This window comes from Dromiciops gliroides, chromosome 4 (assembly GCF_019393635.1).
Source record: "Dromiciops gliroides isolate mDroGli1 chromosome 4, mDroGli1.pri, whole genome shotgun sequence".
In the NCBI taxonomy this organism is placed as follows: Eukaryota; Metazoa; Chordata; class Mammalia; order Microbiotheria; family Microbiotheriidae; genus Dromiciops; species Dromiciops gliroides.
In genome coordinates, this window is record NC_057864.1 from 892,564 (window position 1) to 914,463 (window position 21,900).

Genomic DNA, 21,900 nt, shown 5'->3' on the forward strand with positions numbered 1-21,900 from the left:
AAATTTAACAACTTTATTTTAAAAGAGCTGTCAGAGCTGAAAAAGAGAAATCAAAAGATAAAAATACTTAGTCAACTGGAATAATTTCATCACTTACTATGTTTATTAAATCATAATACTCTTTTATCAACCCTTCCTACAAATTAGGCAAAGATTTGTGTTGAAATTTGTCTCTTACATTTGTATCTTCCCCTATCGTCAATCTGATTTGGGGTGTTGCACTTTTACATTTTTAACACAGGGGTCCACAGCCCACTGAAACCTCTCCATTTGGAAGATTTTAAAACAAGTTAGAGAATTCTGTGTTCAAGTTTTCTTATGTAGGTTTGAGAGTTTTTAAAGGGGACACATTTGTGTGGTTTTTATCATCAAGATCACATGATGGGAACATTTCCTAACTTGTTTCCAAAATGCTCCCTCTCTCTGTGCATCCTGAATTTCTTCTGAAAAGCAGCATGAGGATGCCTGCTTCTGCTGTCTACAAGGTCAGGGCAATTAGCAGGTTGGATCTTGTCTGGGGGGAGAGAGCAGGCTTGTGGAGAACACTTCTTAGAGGAAGGATGTACCCCTTTCAGACTTGGGGGCTTTTTTTTTTTTTTTTTAGTGAGGCAATTGGGGGTTAAGTGACTTGCCCAGGGTCACACAACTAGTAAGTGTTAAGTGTCTGAGGCCGGATTTGAACTCAGGTACTCCTGACTCCAGGGCCAGTGCTCTATCCACTGTGCCACCTAGCTGCCCCACTCCCATTCATTATTTACTAGATATCTGTTATCTCTAATCTTTCTCAAGTTCTATTCAGGTACTTCTTATTTTGTTTTTGTATTGTTTTTGTTTTTGTTTTTGTTAGGTTTGCCTAGGTCTGATGGGGCTACACTGAGGCCTCTCACTATTAACGGTTCATAGTTCAATTCTTCCTGCAGTTCAAAGAACTCTTTAAGTATTTCGATGCTGTGCTCTTTGGTGAATGTAACTAAGCACTGATACTGATTCATCATTAATGGTACCATCAAGAATAAAATCATTTCCCTGCTTGCACCCACGTTGACTGTGGCCTTGTCTGAATCATGGCTGACCCTCCTGCTTTTTGGGTTCAGGTGGAGCATCATAGATCGTGTCCCAGCCCCTCAGCTGAATCCTGTGTGAATAAACCACATCTGGGTGGCCCTTGTTCTGTGGGAGCTGGGTGAGCCTCTCTTCCCTACATTTGGCTTGATCTGATACAGTCAGAGTGTGTGGGAGTGAGTACAAGCCAGCCACTCTCAGCCTCCAGAGGAGAGCAGGCAGAAGTCACCTTCCCAGATTCTTTCGGAGCCAAGCATCTTGCAGAAGTCAGTGTCATTCAAATGTAAATAACAGGACCTTACCCTTCGCTCAAACTCTTGGCCCTGCTTCACCTCCTGGGGGTAGCCCTCGATCAGGAACCCCCTCGTGTCTCCTCCCAGGTGGGCAGCCACAGCTTCCTTCAGAAGCCCCAGAACGATTCCCTGCGGGACAGAGAAGGCCTTGAGAACTCAGGAGGGAGGGTGTCTGCTCAGATCTGTGGAGGAGGGGCAGCCATGGGCCCCTTAATGGGAGATTGGAATGAAGAATATGAAACTGGCTCCCAGTGTAACTCACCTCCACAAATCTCTTTGATGTGCCTACCACACACCAGGTGCTACACAAAGACATCAAGGCAGTCCCTGCCCTCAGGAAGCTTACATTCTGCTAAAGAGGAGGGGTACAGCACCTGCCTAGACAGGCCCAGTAAGGTTGTGAGTGATGGAGGACAAAATCTAGGGATCCAGGACCACTGGAGGGCAGAGAAATCATTAGCAGCTGGGGAGGAGGGGGATGGGGAGAGGGAGGGGAAGGAGATCAGAGAAGGGTGTCTGGACACTTTAGTCCCTTAAGGAACCCTGGAAAAGGTCCTTCCTTGGAACGTGGGTCAACCCCAGTAACTGAGAGGCAACTTTGGAGGGCGGAGCTTGGTTAGCTACAGACTTCTGCCATGTCTTAGCCAAGGGCCCATCTTCACCCTCTCTGAGCCTCTGTTCCTCATCTGTGAAATGGGGATGCCTTGTAACCCTTGCAGGGTCATTATCACTATTTTTTTTTTTTAAATTTAGTGAGGCAATTGGGGTTAAGTGACTTGCCCAGGGTCACACAGCTAGTAAGTGCTAAGTGTCTGAGGCCAGATTTGAACTCAGGTACTCCTGACTCCAGGGCCGGTGCTCTATCCACTGCACCACCTAGCTGCCCCCATTATCACTATTGACTTGAAGCCTGAAGCTGGACGAGTGTTTCTGCTTGGAGGAATGAGACAGACTTTAATTCAACTCCAAATACCTTAACTAGCTAGGCATGGTGACAGAGGGTATGGTGTGTATGTGTGAGAGACAGAGACATAAAGAGAGACAGACAGAGACATAAGGAGAGACAGACAGAATTGGAGGGGTGGGGGGAGGAAGGAGGATCCTAAGAGAAAGACCCTTCACAACTTAATGCCAGGTTGAAGAACGTATATTTTTTCTTGAAGGCAATAGGGAGCTACCTAAGAATTTTGAGCAGAGGAGTGACACGGTCAGCTCCGTGACCTGGCGAAATGCTTTTGGTAGCTGCGTGGAGGATGGATGGAGAGGGGAAAGATCAGTCTTGCGAAGTAAATTGGCTTCACTGCCAATCACAGGGAGGGCAGCCATTCCCCTTGTAGGGCTCCCAGTCCGGTACTCAGGCCTTGGCCCCGGCCTGGAGATTTTTCGGAAGGGTGACCGCCCCGTCACTTGCCAGGATTGCAAAGAACAAGAGAGCAGCGCCGAAAGGGGCGTCTGCGCTTGGGCTGCTCGGAACAAGAGGCGCCATCTAGCGGGAAAGGCAGGATTCGGTCCTGGCCCGGGACTGTTCCCAGGTGGCAGCCCTAGGCCCCCTCCCCTTCCCCCGAAGGTAGGTGAGGAGCGGCGCTGCCCCGCCCCCGTGTCTGTCTGTCCTTCCGTGGAGGGACCCCCCTCGCCGCCCGGCCCTGCCCCCGCCCCCCTCCGCCAAACGGGTCTTCAAGAAAGGCTCCCGTCTATACCTTGGAGTTTACTGCCGCCCTTGGATTTGCTCCTTCGGGGCATTTGACTCTGATTGGGTCCCAAGGAGCATCGATCAGAGCCGGGAGGGGCCCAGAGGTCCCTCAGTGCCCCCACTTCATTTGACAGCCGAGGAAACTGAGGCACGGAAAGGGCCCTCGGTGACTTGCCCAGGGTCACTCAGAGCTGGGTTTGGAACCCGGTTCTTTTCCCAAGGCGAGGCTGATTCCTCTGGGGAAGAGGGGTTGGGTGGGCTGGGGGCGCCCCCCGACGCTGAGGTCCTAGAGCCAAGCGGGCGGGCCACTCTGCGCTCGGCAGGGCCCGAGCCTGGCCCGGAGCCGGCTGCTTACCGGGGGCGCCGGCTCTCCCCGCTCCAGGTGCTCTCTCATCAGCAGGCCCTTCCCTGTGGCCGCAGCCAGCTCGCCCCTCAGGAGCTCGGGGGTGCAGATGTGCGTGAGGCCGTATTTCTGGACTAACTTCTCACACTGGGTTCCTTTGCCGGAGCCGGGACCACCTGGAGGAGAGGGAGAGGCTGAGTTAGGCGGGCCGGGGAGAGTCCCCCTTCTTTTCTCCTAGTTCCATTTGGGGGCTTAGAAAGGGGAGGGATCACGGACAGCCCCGCCCCCGATGGGATCCTTTCCTCTTTGGACATTTCAGGCCCTTCGCAAAGTGGCTTCACAATGGGATTTCCTACGACCGACTCTAACCCTCGTGCACTCTGGGTTGCCTGTTATTCCCCTACAAGTCATCCCATTTCCTTCCTCTCTGCCTTTGCCCAGGCCGTCCCCGACGCCGGGAGTGCTACCCCTCCTCAAGTCCTCACCTTGGAAGCAGCCCCAGCTTCCTTCAGGGCTCAGTACAGGTGCATCTCACCACTAATTAGGCTTCTCCATCCCTCCCTCTCACTCACCCCTAGCAAATTCCTTCATCTTTACTTCGGGTAGGCTTTGTTTTGATTTATTGATCTGTGTACACTTTAGGGTGCCTCCTCCTCCCCTCCCCCCGCCCCCAGTATTATTTGGCTTAGATTTCAGTGCCCAGGCAGGGCCTGGGACAATTACACTCCCTGCTGACCTTCAATCTTCCATCTCCAACTGGATATCCCGTGGACAACTTACACTCAATGTGCCCCAAATGGAGCTCATTGCCTTTGCCCCTAAACCTTCCCTATTACTGTGGACACCCCCCATCCTCTTAGTTCCTCAGGTGACTCCTCAATGTCTTTTTTTTTGTGGGGCAATGGGAGTTAAGTGACTTGCCCAGGGTCATACAGCTAGTAAGTGTCAAGTGTCTGAGGCCGGATTTGAACTCAGGTCCTCCTAAATTCAGGGCCAATGCTCTATCCACTGTGCCACCCAGCTGCCCCAGACTCCTCAATATCTTTAACCTCTTGTGTCCAATTCGTTGCCAAGGTCTGGTGATTTTACAGCATCTCCCCAATAGGCTCCCCTCTCCTCTGACACTAGCCCCACCCTGGCACAGGCTCTCATCACTGCAATAGCTGCTGTAGGTGGGGCGGCATCTGCCTGCCTCCAGTCTCTCCCCACTCAGTCAATTTTCCATCCAGCCATGAAAGTGATTTTACCAAAGCTCAGGTCCAGACATCCCACCCCCACACCCCCCCCCCCGCCCCGGCTCAGTAAACCCCAGTGATTTCCTATAACCCCCAGGATTAAATACAAAATGTTTGTCATTTTTGAGCATTGTGGATATACACAGAACTTATTACTCAACTCAGATTTTTCAAATGTGCAGGTGACGGAAGCCAAGGAAGGTAATGGGGGGCGCCTGCAGAAACTCAGGGGCAGCACAGTGGCACAAGTGGGCCCCTGACATTTGGGGGCTCCCGGTGAAATAGTTCATGCAGACAGCCGCACTTTTACCCAGAAGTCCAAGCAGTGCAAATAAGCTGCCTCAACAAGGAGACCAAGTCCTAGGAGCAGTGACACAAAAGCTGACGTTACTTACGGCTCTTCAAGGTTTGTGAGACACTTGGTAAACACTGCCTCATTGAGCCTGACAAGAACTCTGGGAGGTAGGCGCTACTATTCTCTGCATTTTACAGGTGAGGAAAGGCAGCCAGACAACCGGAAATGACTTGCCTAGGGTCACACAGCGGCTGAGTGTTTGAAGCTGTATTTGAATCCAGGTCTTCTGGACTCCAGGTCCAGCCTCCTTTATCAGCAAACAGTAGACCTCCTTCCTACTTGCCAAACGGAGAGATGTCCGGCAAAGGCAACATGAAAATGGGAGTGTCTCTGTCAATCTTAGAAGGAGGACGATAGATGCTTGTGAACAGGACATCTTATCAAACAGAGAGAAACAGTGGGAGATGAAAGCAAGTTTTAAAACACTTGGCAAGATATTTAACTGAGTCAAGCCTCTGCAAGAGCCATCCGAGGCTGAAAATGAAGGAGGAACATCGGGGGCACGATTCCAAGTGGAAGGCATTCCTGAAGGCCGCCAGCAGCAACGCATTCATGTGCCTGTTTTCCTGCAGCTCAGGCAGCGTTGGTCACTGTCCTTTTTGGTCAGCTCTGAGGCAGAACCTCCAAGCGAGATGACGAACATGTAGATCCAGATGCACTTTTCGGGGACATTGCCAACACTGGGAGTAGGTTTTACTTGACTCTACAAACTTGTTTTTACAAAGCTTTGTCTTCCTTTTTTCAGGGGAGAGAAAATACATGTTCTATAATTGAAAAATTAATTTAAAAAATAAAGTGGAAGGAATACAAATAAAAGAAAAAATTTAAAAAGATTTGCACAAATTATCATTAAACTGTTTTCTCCATCGATTATAGTCTAGCCACCACACCTCCACTTTGAACACAATCCCAAATGTGCTGCGAGAGGGTTAAAGATGACAGATATTGAAGAGGACAAAAGGAAAGGGGCCAAGCTGGACTAAGTTACCTACAAAAGATTGGGGCTGGAGGAGACAAAACTGCATTGTGAGGGCACTGAAAGACCTTCAGGAGAGAAAGATGGCAGAGGCTCAGGAAAAACACTAACACCGGAAAAGGCATTGAGAGAACATCAAGAACCACCTCCCAGCCTCTGTGCCCCACATCCCATCTCCACAGAACCTTCTCCCTCCATGCTCTCTGCCTTTGTGGGGGAAGGGCAGACCCACCAGGCCAGCAGGGCATCAATCCCCAAGAGAAGGAGGGAGAAGAGGAAAGAGCACGTGGCTACACTTGATCAGTTTAATGCACCCGTGTCACTTACACAGATTTCGGTGAAATATTTGGCAAAATCTCCCATGTGATTTTTTTGGAAAACATGGAGAGATACAGGATAGATGATAATATAGAAAGGTGGCCTGGTAGATAGAGAGCTGGACTTTTAGAGCCAGGAAGAACTGAGTGCAAATCCTGTTTCAGATGTTTCCTAACTGTAAACCTGGGCAAATCATTTCACTTCTCCCCGCCTCAGTGTCCCCCTCTTCAAAATGCAGATGTTACAAGTGTAAGGGCTAAAATCCTGGCGAGTCTGTCTGAAATATCCAATGAGTGGTCACCAATAAAGTATAAGCTTTAGCAAGAGTTAGGCTTCTAAGCATTCATTAAGGAGAACAAGAATTTGGTAAAGAGAGAGAGAAAGGCCTAGATTCCTCTATCTATTAAGGGGAGAGTGCATTTCTAGCTCCTCTCTCCACCCAAGTCCTGAGGAAAGAGAGCAAGAGCCAGCCTCGCCCCCTCTTCCTCCCACAAGCAAACGTCACTTCCTGACACCAAGGAGCTTGACCGCATGGCCTTGCCCTCAGAGGCCTTCTCCTCATGGCAGAGCTTTCCTACAGTAAGTCTCCAGCAGGCGGCATCATTCCAATCATTACACAAGGATGGGGCTGTTGTGAGGATAGAATTAAATATGTGTAAAAGTTCTTTGGAAACACTGAAGTGCTGGATTAGAGGATTATAGGACTATTGTTACAGTGAGGCGGATTCAGAAATGGGTAACGTTCAGATTCTGAGAGGAGTCACTAATCAGCACAGCTGTCTTGGAGGGAACTTTCTGGAATGAGAGCACCAAGCACAATAGTAGATATAGTAGTAGACATTAGAATGATAATGCAGATTAACTTTAAAAGTGTGGTAAAAAGTGAAAGCTTTTAACTAAGATTTAAGAGTTGGTTAGCAATAACTAAAGGACACCAGTTTTTGAAGGACCGCCCTTTTGGGGAGGAGACTGTGACAAACAGCCGTGCGTCTGCTAAGCACTCCACTTCTGGGGTGCGAGTTTAAAAACAAGGAGAGAACAGAAGTGTTCTCTCGCTCTGCACACACACGATGACTCAGGTTCGATGGCGTGGTCCTTGGTGATCAGCCTGGTCCTCCGTAATAGCACGTGCTTGATGTGATTCTCAGCCTTAGAGGTGGCCTTGGGATTTGGTGAGTTCTATACGGAACATAGACTAAGCTTAGATCTAAGACTATTTATTTGTATTTCTACTTTCCTATTTCTCTAATCAGCTTCACCTTGTTTGTTGGCTAATTAATTCCCAAACAATAAAAGCTAAGTAATCCATTTCTAACTAAAGCTCAGAGGTTTCTTTCTCTTACTGGTCTGGGAGATATATAAGGGAAAGGTTAAAGGGGAGTTTAATGCTCTTATATCCAATTTTAAATCTCACAAAGGTATGTCCTACATGTATTTTTCCTCCAGAAAGATGGTTGTTAAACACTCCCCGGTACATCCCTGGATACAATACTACCACGGAAGGGACAACTTTGCCAAGACTGCCCCTGTTGGACCACATCTGGAAGACTGTGTTTGGCTAATTGTTTTGGAAAGACAATGATAAGATGGAGACCTTTCCCTAAAGACAAAGATCTGCATGGTGAATGGCTTCAAGATGATGCAAAAGGAAGGTCAATTGAATGACCCGTGGCTGTTTGGCTTAGAAAAGAGAAGATGACCATGACAGCTGTCTTTAGGTGCCTGAAGGGCTGTAATGGAAAGGAAGATTAGACTGGTTTTGTTTTCCTCCACAGGAGATAATGGCAGTAGAGGAAATGAGTGTAAGAGGCAAAGAGGGAAAACTTCCTAGCAACTAGACTCGAATCCAAGTGGAATAGGCTGCTTCAGTGAATTCTCCTCCCTTGGAAGGTCTTCCAGCACACTCCCTGCAGATGGTGTGAAGGACCAGGGTGATGTATGGTTGGACCATGTGACCATGGAGGCTTCTTCTAATGTGGAGAATTAGATCCTTGTTAGGTTAAAAATGGAGGGGAGGGTCCTGCCCTCTCCCCTTGGCCCCCACACTTGGAGTGTGGATGTTACCAGCTGTGCAGAGCCTCCCTCTTTCCTGCTCTCTGGTCATTGCCCTTGCCTCCACCTCTGCAGAGACGCTTCTCAGGGATTCCAAAATCAGCTCATTCCCTGTTATGCACGAGCAAAGAAGACATTTTCCTCAACCCTACAGACTGCAAATGCAAAGACAGAAATCTTGGTGAAAGGAATGCTGCCCCAATTTTACACTTGTCTGTGTGGATATGACTGATGTTAAGACTTTTGAGGAAGAAACATTCGAGACAGTGCCAGAATTAGTGGAAGACTCTATGAGGAGAGGGAGGAACATGGAATTAGCCTCCTACCAGACAGAAGTGGAAAATGACTTGTTTTGCCTAAGGGAAAACCCCAGATCCAGGTTTTTAACTGTATCAGGATGTTATAAGAATGAACAAATTAGAAATAATTTTCTCATATCACTCTTTTGGGTCTGTCCCCTCCAGGATTATTCCAATCTACCAACTATCTGCTCTGGCTTGTATACCAAGGGACCAGGGACACTTTCTTTTGTGTCCTCTTATTTTACACACAAGACAGCCCCCCCCCCCATATCACCAAAGATGAATCAGAGTATCTATAGTAAGGGGGTACTAAAGTTCCAAATAAGTGAGGAATTATGAACAATTTTAAGAACAGGAAAAAAAAAACAATACACACTTCATTTTGGGTGCCTGTCTTTTGGGACAGAAAGGCAGGGAGGGGAGGGGAGGGGAAGAAACACTTCCTCATTTGAATGATTGAATTCTCAGGTAGGGGGAAGTTCAGCACTGATGGAGGACATCTGTTACTGCCACTTCCTGGAGTCTGCTCACCATGGCCATCTCCACCCCATCAGAAACTAGGACTTAACACCTGGCCTCCATGGCTCTACTAGAGGAGCCTCTTGTCTTATCTAACTGGAAATTGGGCATCCCTGCAGCTTCCTGATACCTCCTCACTCTGCCCCTACATGGGCACTCCTTCCCCCTTTCCACTGCCAACTTTATGTATTGTTTTTCCTGTTAGAATGTAAGCTCCTTAAGGGCAGGGACTATCTGGTTTGCTTTTATAGGGATCACTCTTGCTTAGTACAGTGCTAGTACAAAGTAAGCACCTAGTCATCTGTCTTTCATCCACCCATCCACTCATCCACCCATCCACTCACCCACCCATCCATTCCATCCATCCATCCACCCATCCATCCATCCACCCATCCATCCATCCACCCATCCATCCACCCACCCACCCATCCATCCATCCATCCATCCATCCATCCATCCATCCATCCATCCATCCATCCATCCATCCATCCACCCACCCATCCACCCACCCATCCACTCCATCCATCTATCCACCCACCCATCCATCCATCCATCCATCCACCCACCCACCCTCCCACCCTATCACTCTAGCCACAGTTGCCCCAGTTCCCAACTGTTTTCATGGACAAGGGTGCTGATGGCTATGGCTGACTTCCTCTCTTTACTCTCTCTCAAGTCCATCTCTTCTCCTTCTCTCCTTCCTGATCACCTCCAACTCCATCTTCTACTCTGCTCCTTTCTTTCCTACCCTTGGTTCATAGGGCTGCTGTGGCAACTTCAGCCCTGGTGACCAGGCTGACCTGACCCCTCTCCCTCCTCTTTAGTTTCTTTTATGTCCTGCTTAAAACCTCATTCAAACTCCACACCTTGGCTCCCTTCTCCCTCCAGGAACTCCTTGCTACCTTTTTATACAGCCTCTCGTTTCCAGGTGATGGGAAATGGCTTTTTCTTTGAGATTCAGGTCCTCCTTGGTACATGAGTAATAACAGACTGGAGAATGAGGTGGCATGTGGGGCTTGTTGTCAGCCTTCAAGTGCTGTATCAATGCTATCACCACTGTCATCCATTTCCATTCCAACCAGAAGTCTGCTTATTCCTAGCTATACATGTCCTTGGCAAAGAGGACATCATGTAAATATCGTGAGGGGAGGAGAAAACACCAAGCCAGTGACCACAGAGAAGAGAAGGTCTCCCTTGGAAAGAAGACGATCAATGGAGGGGAACTGTTTATAGGAAGCACATTTGAGGAGGTGACATTAAAACTCATGATCTTTGGTGTCTCTACACAAATGAACAGAGTATAGCTCATGAGCAAAATGGACAAAAGATTTTACCATGTGGAGCTGAATCCAACCCCTCAGTTATTACTGAGACTTGGTGGGATGTGACTGATGACTGGAATATATATGGCAATGGAATAATATACAGAAGAAACAGAGACAAGACAAAGGGGAAAGCCTTATAGATAAGCCTGTCCTTGTGGGGACATCTATGGATGAGGAAAGTAAGTCTGGGGGAGGGAGTATGTGGGGAAAAGAAAGTGATGTTTGGGGTGTGTGTAAAGACTCCTTGATCAGAAGATGGCAATAGATAATATATTCAGGGAAAAAAGATAAAGCTGCCAAGGAGCCATAATCTAGAATGCTCAATTTGTCGTCAGGAGACGGTTCAAATTCTGACTCAAAATCATGGGGTAAGTCAGAGCACCTCCGTCTCATCAGCGGTAATACCTGGGAAGAAAGTGCTCTGCCAACCTCAAGGGAACTGTAGAGAACGAGTGTTCACAGCAGCAGTGATGGGAGCAATTTCATTACTGGAAGTCTCTCTGGTAAAAACAGTAGCTGATGAATTTTTCGCTTGCTTTAAAAGGATTTTTTTAAGTGGAAGAAATGTTAAGAAAAATCGCCACTCTCGCTGCTGAAGTAGAAATGATGAGAACCTTGGGCGGAAGTAGCTGGTTGTCTTGGGGGACCTGGGGGCTGTGGAGGAAAGTGGGGCGGAGTCTGACGTGCCCTCTCGACTTGGGAGACCTCTCTGGTGCAGTGCTCTGGGTGGTCATAGAATCACAGAGTTAGGGGGCATCGAGGCCACCTCCTCATTTGACAGATGAAGAAACCGAGGCACAGAGTCGCTAAGGGACTTGCCCAGAATCCTGCAGCAGTCTGAACCCAAGGGAGGACGCCCATCGGGGTCTCCCTGCTGGGGAGGCTGCCTCTCTGTCAAAGACCACTGCAGTAAGCATGGGGTTGGACTCTTCGGAAGTCCTTTGGCAAGGAAAAGCCCAAGGGGAGAATGCGCGGCCGGCTCGGGTGGCCGCGTGTCTACCTCCCTTACCTGGAAACGACCTCTGTGGGACCGCGGGCCGCAGCTCCAGCACGGCTGCGCCCCAAGGCCCGGCCGCAGAGGCTGCGCCAGTCTCAGCCTCCTCTAGCTAGGCACTTAAGGCCTCTCCATCTCAAGACAATCAGGTGTCTTCATCTCAAGAACGGTCGCGAGGTTAGGAGCCGCGCTGACCATTGACATCCTCAGCCACTAGGGCTACCGTGTGTGTAGGAAGTCGTTGTTTACCCAGAAGCGTGGGAAGCCCTGGAATCTTGAGTAATTTCCACAAACACTCGGGGCTTTTTCCTAGCGCCGAACTGACATTTCACTCTTCTTGTAGCAAAGACGCGGCACCACCGTCTCCTGGCCTTCAAGGAAAAGCGACGGGGGGTGGGTGGTCTTGGAAGCCTTCTGCCCCCACCCCTGACACTTGGAGCAGAGGGTGCTGTGTTGTCGGGACACGATGAGTGGCTGGAAATAACGGGAGGATCCAATTTTGTGACGTCACCGACAGTGAAACCACGGACAAAGGCGACTTTTCATGTGGAAGGTCTCGCCAACACACAAAAGGGGAAAAGTCTTTGTGATGCCAGGAAAGCCTGTGGAATGCTGAGCTGGTGCCTCGGGGGAGGGGGGTCAGAGTGGCCCCTCCCGCAGCTTCCTTGGGGGGTTGCGGGTGCTAGAAGCCAGGAGACATCTCGGGGGACATAGTCTGGGCTCCTGGGAGCTGCTCTGCAGTCCACAAGGCCACCTCTCTCATAGTCCTCTTGCCATTCTCGGAGCTCTCTTTTTACAGATGAGGAAACAGGCAGAAATGAAGTGACTTGCCCAGGGTCACACAGTCAGTAAGTATCTGAGGCTAGATTTGAACACACCTTCCCAACTCCAGGTCCAGCGCTCTGTGCACTGTAGTACTCACTCTCTAGCTGTAAGTAAATGGAGAACTGTCACACACTGACCCCAGCCAGGTCACTTGATCTCAGGCCCCAGGCAAGTCTCTACAGCACAGGTGCTAACTTGGATCAGTGGAGGGAATTTCATAGTGGAAGTTTGTTACATGGATGCCTGGAAGGAATCACAGATCCTTTCTCAGTCCTGGCTCACATTTTTCCAATTATTCATTTTTAAAAAATGCCTCTTCCAAATTGCTCCCCCCACCATGAGGAGATTGAACTAGTAACCTCTAAGTCTCCTCCTTTCCGCTCTTTACCAATGATCCCTGACTTCCAAATGTGATGTAAGGACCCCTGGTGATCTTCATGAGTCCTACTTGTGAGCCAAGGTTGCCTCCTTCCTTTCCTCCTTCCTTCCTTCCTTCCTTCCTTCCTTCCTTCCTTCCTTCCTTCCTTCCTTCCTTCCTTCCTTCCTTCCTTCCTTCCTTCCTTCCTTCCTTCCTTCCTTCCTTCCTTTCTTTTCTTCCTTCTTTCCTTCCTTCCTTTCCTCCTTCCTTCCTTGGGAGGTTATCTCCCCCCTCCAAAACAGAACAATTTTATTTACATCTTGAAGGACACACATTGGAGCTCACAGACAGTTAATAGCTTCCTCCTTGTAGCACACCTTCCCCCAGAGACCAACAAAATCTCCATTATTTACACACAATTAAAGAGCCAGTATTTACACAATGATTTAAGATGTGAAAAACACAACATATATTAACTCATCGGCTGGTCACAACAACCCTGGATGCTAGGTGCTATGATTATCCCCATTTTGCAGATAAGGAAACAGAAGAGCTTAGAGAGGTTTGTGATTTGCTCAGGGTTACTCAGCTAGGAGATGTCCAGGTCAGGATTTGCACTCAGGTCTTTCTGATTCCAGGTCCAGAACCCGATTGGTCATGCCACTAGCTGTTCAGAAACACGGGCTGGCTAGACTAACCCTCCAGGTTACCGTTTCTGTTGGAAGGGAAAGTTCGGCCCCATTCTACTCAGCATGCTCGCAGGACCTGTGATGGCCACCAGAGGTCACCACAGCCCAGTCTTCACTTCAGGCCGGCTCTAATGACTAGAGCCCCTTACTCGGTTCTCCCTTCTTCTGCCTCAATGGGCTGCTTCATTCTTCGTCTCTTCAGTGCCCGGAACACAACAGATGCTTATTGGTTGATCCATCGCTTGTGGATATGTGGAAAGCGAGCCTCAGCCTGGTTCTCCTGGGAGTGTGGGCTGTGACCTTGGGTCACTTCGGGGGCCGTTGGTGTAAAGTCTAGAGATCTGGAGCAGAAAGGGCTTCGGGGCCCCTCTAGGCTCACCCCTATCATTTTACGGATGGGGAAACTGAGGCTTGGAGAATTGCATGGACCGGGGCAGGTTCACGGCACACATCTGAAGCCGGGTCCTGTGGCTCCAGACTCCCTGCTCCGGCCCATGCATCTCCGCAGGCACATTTTATGTCCTGAGTGCGAGAGCGGCAGCCTCCGGCTTTCAGGCCCGCTGGGCTTCTAGCTTTGTGCGAAGGGGTGAAGCCTCTTGGACATCTTTGCGAATGAAAGGTGCCAAGTCACCAAGACACGTGGCCGCGTTCGGCACCAGCGCCGACCAGCGCCAGGGTTCATGGGACCTGAGCCGGGGACCCCTCCCCACAGCCTCTCCAGGCTTTTTCCTCTCCCTCGTTAGCGGAAGGACTATCCTTATGGGGGGGGGATTAGAAAACAGGGACTCTCACCTTCCCCCCTCCCCAATTTGGTTCCTCCCAGAGCTCTTCTCCAATTTAACACCCCCTTCCCCTCCCTCTTTCCCTCTTCTCCCCTCCCCTCGTCTCCTCCTCCTGCTTTCTGGGGAGTGTGCAAGACTGTTGGGAAGGCTGCTGCTGGAGGAAAGACAGGCGGGGAGGAGGAGGGGGGAAAGAGGAGGAGGGGGAGGGGGAGGAGGGAGAGGAAGAGGAAGAGGGGAGGAGGAAGAGGAGGAGGAGGGGGAGAGGAGAAGAGGAGGAGGAGGAGGGGAAGGAGGAAGAGGAAAGAAATTAGGTTTGTTTCTTGAGCACCCCCCCCCCCATCCCGCCATGCGTCTTTCTCAACATCACCAACCACGCCCCTCCTCCTCCCACCTCTCCAGGTGGGAGCACAAGGGAGAGGAGCCCCTGCCTTTCCAAGCCCAGGGCCTCCCTCTGGCCTCCCCTTAGCCTCCGGGACCTTGAATGCCTGAAACAGCCGCTTGGGAACGAATCTTCTCTCATACACTGCTCTTTCCCCTTTCCATCTGATACATCAACGTGCAGGAGGGGGGACCCTGGGAGCTGGCTTTGGGGGCAGGGGCCCAGAGAAGGTCTGACAGCTAGAGTGGAAGGGAGCTTAGGGACCATAGAGGAGGTCCAGTACTTTCATCTGGCAGAGGGGGAAACTGAGGCTCAGAGAAGGCTCCTCTTCCTCTCCCCCCTTCTCCTCCTCCTCCTCCTCTTCCCCCTCTTCCCCTTTCTCTTTTCACCTTTTCCTCCTCCTCCCTTCTCTTCCTCCTCTTCCTCTTCCTCCTCCTCCCCCTCCCCCTCCCCTCTTTGCCCATAGAATTCAGGCCCTGGGACATCTCTCACTCCTCTACCATCAGTCATCTCACCATAGGCCATAGACCTGCTTCTTGTGGTTGAAGAAGGACTGGGCTGGAACTCATGCTCTGTGGGCTCACAGAGAACATCCCCAGCCATTGGCAGGAGCAGCAGACAGGATGACACAGATAACTTGGGGCTCACCCTGTTCTCATTATACTTTGGTTTTTTGGACAGTGTATGTCCTCCTGGCCTGCTCCTGACCGGTGGGGCTTTGCCTATGTCCCAATGACATCGAGTGACCAACAACCTTCATCAGCTGAGTTCACAGAGATATTCCTGTGCTGATGCTGGTTAGACCAGCAGCAGCTGCTGCACTGGACATCTTTGTTAGGGGTTGTCAAGGCTCAGGCACAGTCTTTGGCCCTCTCCCTCTTCCACACTGGTCTTCTTAAGGAGGGCTCATAGGCAAATGGTAATAGTAATAATAATAACAGCTAGCATTTCCATAGCACACTTTACAAATATCATCTCAGTGAATCTCCACAATACCCCTGTGAGGTAAGTACTAATATTATCCTCATTTTATATAGTTGAGGAAACTGAGGGAGGTGGTGGTTGTGACTTCCCAAGGTTACACCACTCATAAATGTCTAAGGCCAGACTTGAATTCAAGTCTTACAGACTCCAGCCCCAGTGCTTTATCCACTGAACCACCTAGCTGCTCTTTCTATTGAAATTCAGGACTTCTCATGCCCAAAGCATCATTCCTACTGGGGACATCTCAGGACCCTCCCCGCCTCATTCACTGGCACTTTGTCTGTCCCAGGGTGGCTGCAATGGAGCCTATGACCTTCTTAGAAAAATATTTTTAAAGGCATAAAATAAGTACCTAGGGTTATGAAGGAAATCACTTATATAAAAATATTTCTGAAAAAAAAGTTCACGGCCCCAAGGTCTGGCTCGATGGTGATCGCTGTGTACTCTGCTCTTTTCACTTTTCATTAGTTAACAGAGCTCTTCCCAGACTTCTTTGTATCACTCACCCTTGTGGATATTAACATAATAGCAGATTGCTTGGATGTATGGTAAAGTAATTAACAATTCCCAATTGTTGCAATTGTCATAAGCAACCATCGAGGGTTGCTTTTTTCAGTTACAATGTATTTCCACCTTAATAAGTGACATTAAAAAAGAACTCTTTCATTGCTTCTTGGTCCTTCAGGGAAGAGGAGGGAAGAATGTGTGTGTGGAGTTGTGGAAGGTACCTGGCTGTAATTACGGTAAAAACACATGGTTATTCTATATGAATGACTCTGTTAATGTAGTTAACTCCTTGTCTACTCTATGAAGACACAACAATCTGCTACATAGACATTGGAGACACAAGGCAAAGACCACACGCCATGAACTTGAGGACAATCACAGGGCCTCTAAACTCTTTTTTTTGGTGAGGCAATGGGGTTAAGTGACTTGCCCGGGGTCACACAGCTAGTTAAGTGTCAAGTGTCTGAGGCTGGATTTGAACTCAGGTTCTCCTGAATCCAGGGCTGGTGCTCTATCCACTTCACCACCTTACTGCCCCCTCTAAACTCATTTTGCATTGGAGGAGAGCTGGACCGGAGCCACACTCACCTGGGTGACCTTGGGCTGGTCATGGAGCCACTCAAGGATTCAGTTTCCTCCACTGGACCATGAGGGGTTGGAGTGGGTGACCTCCGAGGACTCTGTTAGCTCTAAATCTGTGATCCCAAACAAGCTGTGACCTGGTAAGTGATGACTGGATGAAGTGGGTAGAGCACAGGTCTGCAGTCAGGAAGACTCATCTAAGACACTTCCTAGCTGTGTGACCCTGGGCAAGTCACTTAAGCCTGTTTGCCTCAGTTCCTCATCTGCCAAAAGAGCTGGAGAAGGACATGACAAACCCCTCCAGTATCTCTTCCAAGAAAACCCCAAGTGGGGTCACAAAGAGACAGACATGACTGAAAAAGGCTGAACAACCGAAAGCCAGAGGTTCTAACTGCCAAACCTGGGGGGCTTTTGGCCAACACCCAAATGGAGATTTTAGAAGTTTTGACATCGTAATGACTAAAAACCAAACCTCAACCCCAATCTGCATGTGGAGCTAAGAGGTCTAGGCTTTAGAACCTGGAAGGGCGGTACTCACCGATCACAAAAATGATCTTGAACTTCTTCAAGTCTTCTGCAAAATCTGTCAAATTCAAACAATTGTAAAGTGCTTTGACTGGAAAGGCTCATCTGGAACCATGAGTTTTGGGATCTGAGGTATGTGGGTAGCACGTAAGGTATGGAGGACAGGTTTGGTCCTGCTCCTACCAAAAGGGAAGGGTCCTCCTCAGTCTTGCTGTGGAACAGGGGGCCGGCATAGGGAAGGCTTCTAGAGCCACCTTGAAGGAGCCCAGCCTGGGCTGGCTGCCCCCTCCCCCCCCCCCCCTGAGCTTGGCTGCCCCAGGCTGGTTTCCTCCTGGGAAGCGTCCCTTCTCAGATGTCCTGTAGTAGGTTGCTCCCTTTTCCTCCCTCATGAAAACTTGCTGGACCAGGGCGCCATGCCTGCAGGTGTTGGCTGGATTAGCTAACTGGGGAATCCCAGCATTGAGTTTCAGAAGGAATCCAAGTGACTGTTCAGGCAAAACCTCATCTGAACAAGAATCTCTCTTACCTTTTATCAGTCTGTGTGTGGGGTTTCCAGAGGAGAATGGGGGAGCTTCACTTTTCCCTCTCTACCCCTCCCTAGCATCTAGCACAATGCCTTGCATGTAGTAGGTGCTTAATAATTGCTTGTTGAGTGAGTGAACACATACATCTATTTTATCATTGAACAAAACTTACCTTCCATGGTGTCCTCCCCAAAAACATTTGTCTCATCATCTCCCTGAAAAATGAAATAATTTATGAATTGAAAAAAAAAGAATCATAAGCATGATCAAAATGTATTTTCTTTGTGTTCAACAGACTCACAGAAACATACTTGGATAGCTGGACCCTGAAGTAACTTACCCCTTGATGCTCATGCACAGGGGCAGGGACAGATGGTTGGAAAAGAACTTCAAAATGTGAGGTCTTTATTATCATCAAATCTCAATGAGGAGAAGCCTTGTGGTCTCCCAAAGACCTGCCTGTGGTTTCTATCAGCCAACATCATGTCTGCCTCCATACTAACCAGGTGTCTAAGAGAAAGGAAAAGCTTCCCAAATCTAGTAGGAGGTAGGATTTTTTTTTTTTGGTAGGGCAGTGAGGGTTAAGTGACTTGCCCAGGGTCACACAGCTAATGTCAAGTGTCTGAGGCTGGATTTGAACTCAGGTCCTCCTGAATCCAAGGCCAGTGCCTTATCCACTGTGTCACCTAGCTGCCCTAAGCTTCCCAAATCAAGGGGCTCCACAGGAGGCAGGATGAGGCATCCATCCCCTCTGCGATGGAGCTACTTGCCTATGAAGCCGTTGGGGAGCCTATGGAAGACATGAGGACCAGCTGAGGGCACTGGGGTGGGGGACTGCACGTGTCTGCTGGGCCATCTGTTGAAAAGGATTTAGGTTTGCTTGGTTGGTCCCAGGAGCAGAAGCCATGGGGGGAATTCACAAAGAAGCCATTTTAGGCTGGATGTTAGGAAAAAAGAACAATGTAGCTTCCAAACAATTGGAATCATCTCCCAGATGACTGGACTACCATGGAAGCAGTGGGTTGGACAACTATTCTTTGGGCTTCTTGTGGTGGGGAGGTTTCTTTCACGTCTAGGTGGAGCAAGATGGCCTCTGAGGATCCTTCCAGCCCTGAAGGTCTCTGGTTCTGTAATTGGCCCATATCGAAGGGCTGGGGCCACAGGTTTTATTTAAATGAAACACAGGATGAAGGAGACTTCTGACAAACGGGGCCATTTTCCAATGAAACACCACACTTTTCTTCTTGATTCCAAGTCTTTTGTAAATAGACTCAGTCTCTGAAATGACTACAGGCATTTTGTTAATTGGTGAGTGACAAACACTCCTGGTGTGGATGAGCTGTTGCCAAGTAAGCGCAGTGGCACTAGAGCCTTCTGCCCTTTTCAAGTGTCAAATCAGGCTTCACTTTTCTACCTCAAAGAGAGAAATTGCCATTTTAGGAGGAGGCAAACAGAAGGTGGGGAAGGTGATAGGAAATGCTCAGATGAGGTCATTATCTCCAGAGGCACAGTTCCATGGCCCCCATGAGTCACAAGTGGGCATGGTCAACTCATCAACTGGGAAGTTCAACTGTGAGTGTCTCTGGGGTGGTTCCTTCTGCCTGTTCTTTCTTCCCTTCCTCCTTTCCTTTTTCCCTCCCTTCCTTTTTTCCTTTCCTCCCCCTCCCTCCCTCCCTCCTTCCCTCCCTCCCTCCTTCCCTCCTTCCTTCCTTCCTTCCTTCCTTCCTTCCTTCCTTCCTTCCTTCCTTCCTTCCTTCCTTCCTTCCTTCCTTCCTTCCTTCCTTCCCTCCCTCCTCCCTCCCTCCCTCCCTCCCTCCCTCCCTCCTTCCTTCCTTCCTTCCTTCCTTCCTTCCTTCCTTCCTTCCTTCCTTCCTTCCTTCCTTCCTTCCTTCCTTCCTTCCTTCCTTCCTTCCTTCCTTCCTTTCTTCCCCTTCTCCCTCCCTCAAACTCTTTAGCCTTTAGCTACCTATTACTCAGAATTATGGCTCTGTGTTGAATGGGTACAATGGGATTGGAGTGTTAGATTGCCAGTGAGATGGGCACTCACGGTGTCTATTATAGGATGAGTTCAGACTCTGGGTCTTGAAGTGGCATTTTTGATATTCAGAGCAATTGACAAAGATGGCACATATCAACAAGAACTCCTTAACAGAATTCTCCTGTAAGTGCAGTTTACGAATGACTCAGAAACACTCTTGTCAGAAACAGCCACTATTTGATTCATGCTTGTGTTGGGGAAAAGGCATGGAGATCACACTTGGTCCACATCCCTGCTTCTGGCATCTTTTCTGACACTGTATAAGGGGAGCTAAGTTGGTAAGTAGCCACAAGAGTCCCAGGGAAAAGTTCAAATAAACCTCAGGCTTTGGAAAAGACAACCCTGTCAGGCCAAAGCTTATTAAGACAATCTTTTGGAGGGGCAGCGTGGTGGGGTGGGTAGAATCTGGTTTGTGCCCTGCCTCTGACACAGCCAAGCTTTGTGCCTACGGGAAGGCCAATCTCTCAATGTTCCAGTGACCCTCTAGACTATCAATTCCTGCTGAGTTGCTGATCTGCTCAAGTCCAGGTTGCTTCCACCCTTGTAGTTTCCTATGCCAAAGACATCACAGGTCCCCACCTCAAAGGATCCTGTAAGTTGGCACCCAGATTATTTTTCTTTTTTTTTGGTGAGGCAATTGGGGTTAAGTGACTTGCCCAGAGTCACACAGCTAGTAAGTGTTAAGTGTCTGAGGCCGGATTTGAACTCAGGTAGTCCTGATTCCAGAGCCAGTGCTCTATCCACTGCACCACCTAGCTGTCCCCAGATTATTTTTCTAATGGAAATGTACAGATCTGGGTAAGTCCGTCATGAAGTCAAACCAACACAATGCTACATTCCCATTCTCAAAGATTTTTCTTGAAGCCAAGAAACCAATCTACATTTATTAAGCACTCACTGCATCCTAGGCACCAAACAAAGTGTTGGAGATACAAAAGAAGGTAAAAACAACCCCTGCCTTCAGGAGGCTTACATTCCAAAGACTCCTTGACTTGACCTGATCAGCCTTTCATGCATTCATTTGTAGTCTATGGGTCACAGTGTGGGCTGCACCCATAGCCTAAGCCTTTTCTAGGTTGGGCGACTCCCCCTGAGCCAGGCTTCTTACTCCATGAAGATGTATCAGGGGAAGGAAGTTCCATGAACCTGTAGTAAGTACTTAGCAAGAGGCTGACACTGTGATAGACCTGGACTGTCTAGGGGAGAGTCGTGGCTTTGGAGGCTAGAGGGCTTGTGTCTGAACCTTGCCCCTGCTCCTCCCATCAGTCTCCTGGGCTGGAAAAGGAGGGGGATGAGCAAGATGGCATCCATGGTCCTTCACTATTCTGTCTATGGCCCTATATCCCTTGGGCCTCAGACGAGAGGTCTGGGCCTTTCCACTGTGGGGTTCTCATATTTCTGAGGTGAAAAATAGACACGGTAGGGGGTCCAGGTTCTCTCCCGGTGTGGGATGACTCTGTCTTAGAGGTGGCCACACTTGCACAATGGGAAGCAGGAATGTGGATGCAGAAGGTGAAGGACAGTTACTTTCCCTTGCTGACTTAGCTTTGATTTTTTTCCAGTCGATTCCTTTGTATCCTAATCATTTGGGACAAACTTCTTCCACTGCTTGACCAAGTGAGCCTTCATTTGCAAAAGGTAAAAGGCCATCAAAACAAACCAGATTGACATGGGTGAGAATATATGCAACATTCTGCACTCATGGTCCCCCACTTCTTTAAGGAAGCTAATTTCTTCTCTGGGGCTATCAGCTTCTCACCTCAAATCGTTTGCATGCCAATCCCCAAATCTTGTGGGGATACAGAGCAGGCTTGGTATACAGCTCCAGTGGGAACTCTTAGCAGAGCTCTCTGAGATGGGTTTTGGGGACAGAGGATTCCCATGTGGTTAAAAACAAAAAGTAGAAGGACTTTCTAGCCTTAAGAAGTATGGAGGCTCGGGACAGAGACCATGATCTGCTAAAAGGAGGAAGGAGTTCACAGACAGGCTAAATGTCCCAGGGCTCTCATTAGCTGCCTCACTGCAGTGCCCTCCCAAAGAGCTGAAGTTCTGGGAGCTGACAGAACTGTCTCTTTATGGAAATCAAGCTGCTGTTTGCTGGCCAGTGTCTGGGGGGCTAAAGAGTCAGCGTTCATGTGGGTTTCAAAGTTTGCAAAGTCTCTTATTATTCCACTTTTACATAAGAGGAAACAGAGGCAAGGACAGGTGAAGTGGCTTGCCTTGGTGGGAACAGACACGGAAGC

The 21,900-nt window shown here is 49.1% G+C and overlaps 1 protein-coding gene across 2 annotated transcripts in view; it reads right to left on the reverse strand.

The window, feature by feature from the left end:
* The window catches only part of AK5 (adenylate kinase 5), a 195,275-nt gene that overhangs the window by 12,073 nt on the left and 161,302 nt on the right, over nt 1-21,900 (reverse strand). For both annotated transcript variants that reach the window (XM_044004421.1, XM_044004420.1), the window contains exons 9-12: nt 17,792-17,834; nt 17,109-17,153; nt 3,401-3,564; nt 1,365-1,484 (exon numbers count right to left, since the gene is read on the reverse strand). In XM_044004421.1, coding sequence (XP_043860356.1) covers nt 1,365-1,484; nt 3,401-3,564; nt 17,109-17,153; nt 17,792-17,834 — 372 coding nt within the window. The remainder of the gene's footprint in view (nt 1-1,364; nt 1,485-3,400; nt 3,565-17,108; nt 17,154-17,791; nt 17,835-21,900) is intronic.